The sequence below is a fragment of the Triticum aestivum genome, chromosome 3D (genome assembly GCF_018294505.1).
Source record: "Triticum aestivum cultivar Chinese Spring chromosome 3D, IWGSC CS RefSeq v2.1, whole genome shotgun sequence".
Lineage (NCBI taxonomy): Eukaryota > Viridiplantae > Streptophyta > Magnoliopsida > Poales > Poaceae > Triticum > Triticum aestivum.
In genome coordinates, this window is record NC_057802.1 from 199,716,187 (window position 1) to 199,722,191 (window position 6,005).

At 44.8% G+C, this 6,005-nt stretch overlaps 1 protein-coding gene across 3 annotated transcripts in view; it reads right to left on the bottom strand.

Annotated features, from left to right (window-relative positions):
- The window catches only part of LOC123078222 (uncharacterized), a 35,207-nt gene extending 32,200 nt beyond the window's left edge, over window positions 1–3,007 (bottom strand). For 2 of the 3 annotated variants that reach the window (XM_044500644.1, XM_044500646.1), the window contains exons 1-3: window positions 2,448–3,006; window positions 2,291–2,353; window positions 994–1,701 (exon numbers count right to left, since the gene is read on the bottom strand). In XM_044500644.1, the coding sequence (XP_044356579.1) occupies window positions 994–1,701; window positions 2,291–2,353; window positions 2,448–2,909 (1,233 nt within the window). In that variant the 5' untranslated portion in view covers window positions 2,910–3,006. Of the gene's footprint in view, window positions 1–993; window positions 1,702–2,290; window positions 2,354–2,447 lie in introns of all 3 variants that reach the window. The other variant, XM_044500645.1, reaches the window with a different exon arrangement.
- Between the last annotated feature and the right edge of the window lie 2,998 nt (window positions 3,008–6,005).

Below are 6,005 nucleotides of genomic sequence, written 5' to 3' on the forward strand. Positions count from 1 at the left end.
ATTATTCGTATACCAAACGTAAATTCTGAATGTAATGATGTAAACAAACCTCGGGTGTAAAGTAACTTATTCTGCACCCTGGGTGATGAATAGCATTACACCCATGGTTTTCTTTACGTCATTACATTTAGAATTTACATTTGTTTACGAATAATTACGTTCATATTGATTCACTACGCAAAATTAGATATAAGAGAAGATGTGAGTCATAAAACCACAAAATTTACATTTATATGTATATTTTATACTATATTTTTACGTTCATGATTTTGCGTCACGTGAAATATCTCTTTCGACCGACACACATTTTCTGACCTTCTCTTTTCACGTCCGATGTAAGACAAAATTACAAGACATAAAATGTAGGGTAGTGATGTAATAAGAGAAGGGTGAAGAATAACAATTCTTCACCCTTGGTGATGAATAGTCTGACCCAGGTATATAAGATGATCCAACGGAGTGATTGGGAAAATACAACTTTGTGTACCCTAGATGAAAAATAACAACTTTATGATTGTTATTTTTACCAAGGGCACATAAACTCATATTTTTCCCAATCGCTCCGTTGGATCATCTTATATTATAGGTGTGATTTTTCAGTATTTGTTTCATATTGTTTGAGAACTTCTAAACCATTAAAACCTCAACAAGCCTTAACGGGTTCCCCAGACAGCATTGATACATACAATTTTACCTACTATTGTATATATACAATAAGAATTACAGATGATAAACCCACAAGGTTCACTAGGACACCTATGTATCTTGTAGACCTCAAAACCGTTTTAGGATATGAGTTTCATCTTCACAGTGGAATTTTGTCAAGTTTCAGAGAAAATGTTCTGTACCCCAACCATGTAATGCTACTCTAAAAAACCATGTTCTACTTTCTAGTCCTAATATACCTACATAGTAGATCCCTACTACTTCTACTAACTATGAATTTGACGTGCAATAGTAAACAATTCTCGTTACAAGAAAGGAGCAACTTACACTTGAACTAGGATCCCTTGCAGATGAAGAGCTATTTGAAATTTTGGCCACACTGCCAGCATCGGCATGAGAAGCCTCAGCACCTTCTTTTGATGTTAATGGAATAGTGTCTACTAGTTTATCAAGCCACTTATCGCGATAAGTGGCGTTAGTGACAGCTTTATATTTGGCGAGGATGGCATAATGCTTTAGATTATCACTCCCGGGTGTCTCTGCTTTTATGAATTGCTCGGGTTTGCCTGTTGTATCTCTCGACACGTCTAAAGGGTTCGGAGGTCTCTTTCGTAGACCGCGTTTATTTGAGAACTGATCAGTACTGTCAGCAGGTACATCTATAGGTTCACGGTCAGGAAGCTGTCCAATACGGTCCACTGTTTTCTTCACGAGGAGATCGATTTCGTGTTGCTTGTTATCCTCATAATCCTTATCTGTTAAGTTCCACAATTTCTTCGCAACTGTGTCGTAAACTTTTTGGACAATGAATCCAGGGTGTTCCTTTCGACTGGGAATCTGCTTGTTCAGTGGAATGAAATGGACTACACATTTGTGCATAACTGACTCCGCTGGCACATCATCTATATGAAAACTATAAAATAGCTCTCTTGTGTCACTTGCTGTCCAATTCCCACCACCCTTTTTGTCAGCTTCTTCTGGCCTATAAAACCACTGACCAGTTACCGATAAGCTCCCATCATTTTCTGTTATATCCTGCTCCATGATAAATAAAATAAATGAGCATACATCATTAAGAACAAATTGTACCAGAGATGAATAGATAACAGAAAGAGGTAACAGAAGTAAGGACAATTGCATTCATAGAACATTCATGCAGCTCTAAAGAGATGAGGGATTTTGGCTCCACAACTACTGAGAATAGCCAATAGCCCCAATCATAGAATGCAAGCTAGGCCGTACAAAAACCGCCCAACATAGATCATTACCTAAAGCCTGGTATAAAAGCATTGTTCAACCATGGAAAAAAAAAAACACAGGGTAAAGTGCAGCCAAAACCAAGCCTAGAGCAGAGAGCACAGTGAACATGTGGAGTTCTAAACGAAGAAGTCCATTTTCAACAATTGACTGCAATGTGAAGCATATGAGCAAGAAAACATTGTTAAATTTACGAAAACTAGCTAATAATTCAGTATCTTAGCAAAAAATGAACTACCTAACATAGAAATTTTCTGTGACTATCTGGAAAAAGATGACACAAAATAGCATATCCTCTATGTGAATTCTATGCATGTCAATGTACTAATATCTTAGAAACCGCAAAATTGTGTCACCAATTGCAGACCTTGATGATGGCGACATAGGGCTTCTCTTTCTGCTGCTCGGGCGTGAGCAGCACCGGGTCCTCCTACACAAATCCATAACAAAATTTACAACCTCCAAAAACCCTATAAAATCGAACAAAAAAAATTTTGTTTAATAGAAGCAGGGCGGCCGCTTACAAGCTCGAAGGTGTTGCCCTCGTACTCAAAGGAGAGGTAATGCCTCCGCTGCTTCTTCCCCTTGCCGGTCACCTTCAAAGGTTCCCCGACGGGTACCGCCTCCGTGCTATCCTCCTCGCGGGACTCCTCCTCCTCCTCTGATTCCGCCTTTTTCTCCTCCGGATCCTCGTCGCTCTCCTCGGCGGGGCGCTTGGGTTTGCGGCCCCTGCGGCGGCGGGTCTGCGTCTCCTCCCGTCTCTCTTCCTCCTCGTTCTTCCTCAACTCCGCCAGGTCCTTCTCATCCTCTTCCTCTTCCTCGAGTTCCAGGTCGTCCTCGTCGGCACGGTGACGCTGCTGCTTCTTGGCGCCCGGGGAGAGGGGGGCTGTGGGCTTGGTGGTTCTGAGCGGCTGCGGGACGGCTTCGTCGTCGTCGTCGTCGTCGTCGCTGGTGGGCTGCTGCGTGAACCGGCGGCGCCTCCCCATCTCTCCTAATGTCCGATTGAGAAGCTGGGGCCGAAGCGGCGCAGTCTGGACGGGGTTTCTGTTGGGGCTGGGGCTGGGGAGTGGGGAGTGAGAGGAGTCGAGTCGAATCGGGCGAAGCCGGTCGGTGGATATGTCTTTTGTGAAAACTAGACAGTTCCCCGGGAATTACTCGTGGCAGCCTCCGCGTCCGGGTCCACCTCCGCCTCCACCGCCAACTGATCTCTCTGCCGCTCTAGCATTTGGTAGCGACGGATTGCACTATAATTCTAACGCTAGTATCCAAAGAGTCGATATTCAAGGTCAACGTCTTGGCGTCCTCCACATTGGCGGCGATCTTCACCCTCTTTTCCTCGAGCGTGGCCTTCTTCTCCTCGAGCATCGCCTTCCTCTCCTCGATCATAGTCCTCCTCTCTTCGAGCTTGATCTTCTTCTCTGTCGCATCCATCAACTGCTTGAACCTCTTCGCCTTCCGCTCCTCCTTTATGTCCGAGCGCCTCACGCATGCCTCTTCCTTCTTTGCCAAGATCTCCTCGAACCTCTCTGTCAGCTTGGCCGCCGCACCTTCTCACTTTGCCCTCTCCTCCTCCCACTTCTTGCTCCGAAGATTTCTTCTAACCTTCTTCGGTGGTTCTTGGGCTGGGTCGGTAGGGTCACCGGTTTCTTCCTCGTTGGCTTGGGTGGCGGTCTTGGCAATGAAAAGGTTCCACTTCAGCTGCTCATTCAATTTCAACCAATAATGCATGACGGTGAAGGACCTTTTCTCCAACTTCTTGTACACCACACAAGCACGAGCAGGCTACTAAAGTGAACATATCCGTCTAATGAGCAACAAAACAATACATGTCTGGTTAGTGATCAACAAAACTAAAGCATATCCGACTAGTGATCAACAAAACTAATGCATATCCAGCTAGTGATCAACAAAACTAGAGCATATCCGACTAGTGATCAACAAAACTAATGCATATCCAGCTAGTGATCAACAAAACTAGAGCATATCCGGCTAGTGATCAACAAAACTAAAGCATATTCGGCTAGTGATCAACTTACTTGCTCGGTGATTTGTGCACCGCTAGGTCACCGATGAGATGCATCAAGTGCCCGCTGACGGTGTCCTGGACTAGGGGGTACCACCATGTTGTCACCCGATCCGGTGGATCGGGCCGAGGACCCCGTGGCGGTTTGCTCATGGGCCACTTTGGGCAGCCCATGACGCATGCAAGCAGGTTTCCACAAGACTTGGTGCACAAGACAAGGACTCTCCTAGACCCTAGGCCTCTGGTGCATTGTATAAACCGAGACCAGGCTAGTCAATAGATGAGGTCATACTGATTAGAACAATCTAGTGGCGGATGCATGTACTCTGTACTACACCCTATATGAATGCAATCAAAAGGAGGATGTAGGGTATTATCTCTTTGAGAGAGCCCGGACTTGGTAAAATTATGTGTTCGTGTTACCATCGCTCCAAGACGCCTAGCTTAGGACCCCTACTACGAGATATGCCGAATTTAACATCGACATTGGTGTTTTCATTGAGAGCTTGCTGGGTGATTGTCACGGATCAATAAGATGATCAGGTAATGTTCTTTCAGTCAGATCTGTTTCGTACGAGTTAATTTTTGTGAGAATTATTCATGTTGGTTCGCATGGAGTTTTTGTTTGCAGTTCCGATTACCGATCTGTTTCTGTGGCTGTAGCTGCTGGCGGAACAGACGTACAAACGCGCGGATCCGGTCACTCCTCGGCATGCATCAACCGGTGGTACCTGTGGATTCCTTGGGAGTTGAGTACTATTAGGAACGATCCATCTCAATCTAATTAAGTGTTGCTGATTTGTTGATTCCTCCTCACGTGGGATCCTACTACTACTACTAAAAGTAGTACTCATGACTAGGAGATCGGGGTGACCCAGGCATGCATAATGACATCCGGTGTTGGTTTCTGTTCGGATCGTTGCATCCACCATAGAATAAATTAGTTACTATTTTTTCACTTAGATCTATTCGTTACAAATTGATTCCTTTGAGAATTACTGTTGTCGGATTGCAGCTTTATTCCGCAGGCTCGTCCAAGATAGATTTCAACCTTAGATCGAATCAGAGAATGTATATGTCGGCCGCTGTCAAGCATCGCGTTTTGCCGAATAGCGTTGGCCTTGTGCCCCACGTGATCCCGGGTCCCGAGCGACCCGAGTAGCCTGAAGCAGCCCTCCTCACGCAACGCGTGCGCAAGGATGATTATATGCTCTTCTCTTTTTTATTATTGTTATTATTCAAGTAAGCGTCTAATGGTCCACCATGCTGGTTTTCCTCACAACTGTAGGGTATAGCTACAAGTTCCGAGGTTGCTGCCGCTCCTGTTCTACCAGACACCGGGTGCTGTTGGAGCATCGTAATGACAGGGATCAGTCCAGTCTAGTAGTAAACTAGACTGGTTTTACTTTCTTCTGGATCAAAGTACAATAGTACAATTCACGGGGGAAGATCAATCACCCATGAAATCTAGTTTTCCAAAACTAGTATTAGTACTCTACGTACACATTACTACTCTTCACGCGAACATCCAGAAGATATTTTTCTTTGATAGGATTGCATTGTTAAATTGCTCTTAAATATTTTTCTCGGGCTTTCACTCTATCGCTTTTAGGAAATTTTCAAGCAGTCGCACGATTGTACGACATTTGCAGTCTACCTGATCCCATCAGTACTGCAAATTCAAGCAGTCCTCTTTGCCCGTGGTCCGGCAGACACCGCTCCACACCTCGCGACACTGACATCATCAAGCCGAGCTTGTCGGCCGGGCTATATTTCTAACTTTTTTCTCCGCTAAATTAATTAAGCAGAAGAATTTTATTTAATATATATATATATATATAATTATTATTCCTGGCTTGCACTACTTATATGTGCGCAGCAAAACTACTCTACCTGCGTCGGCATCGTCATGCCGTCGTTTCTTCCAGGACGTCCACCATGCCGACCAACTCCAACACGTCGGCTGACATGGCGGCTCCAGTGTTACCTCACCGACCTGCTTTGTCAGCTCAGCTGGACCAGGGGTGAAGGAAATATGCCCTAGAGGCAATAATAAAGT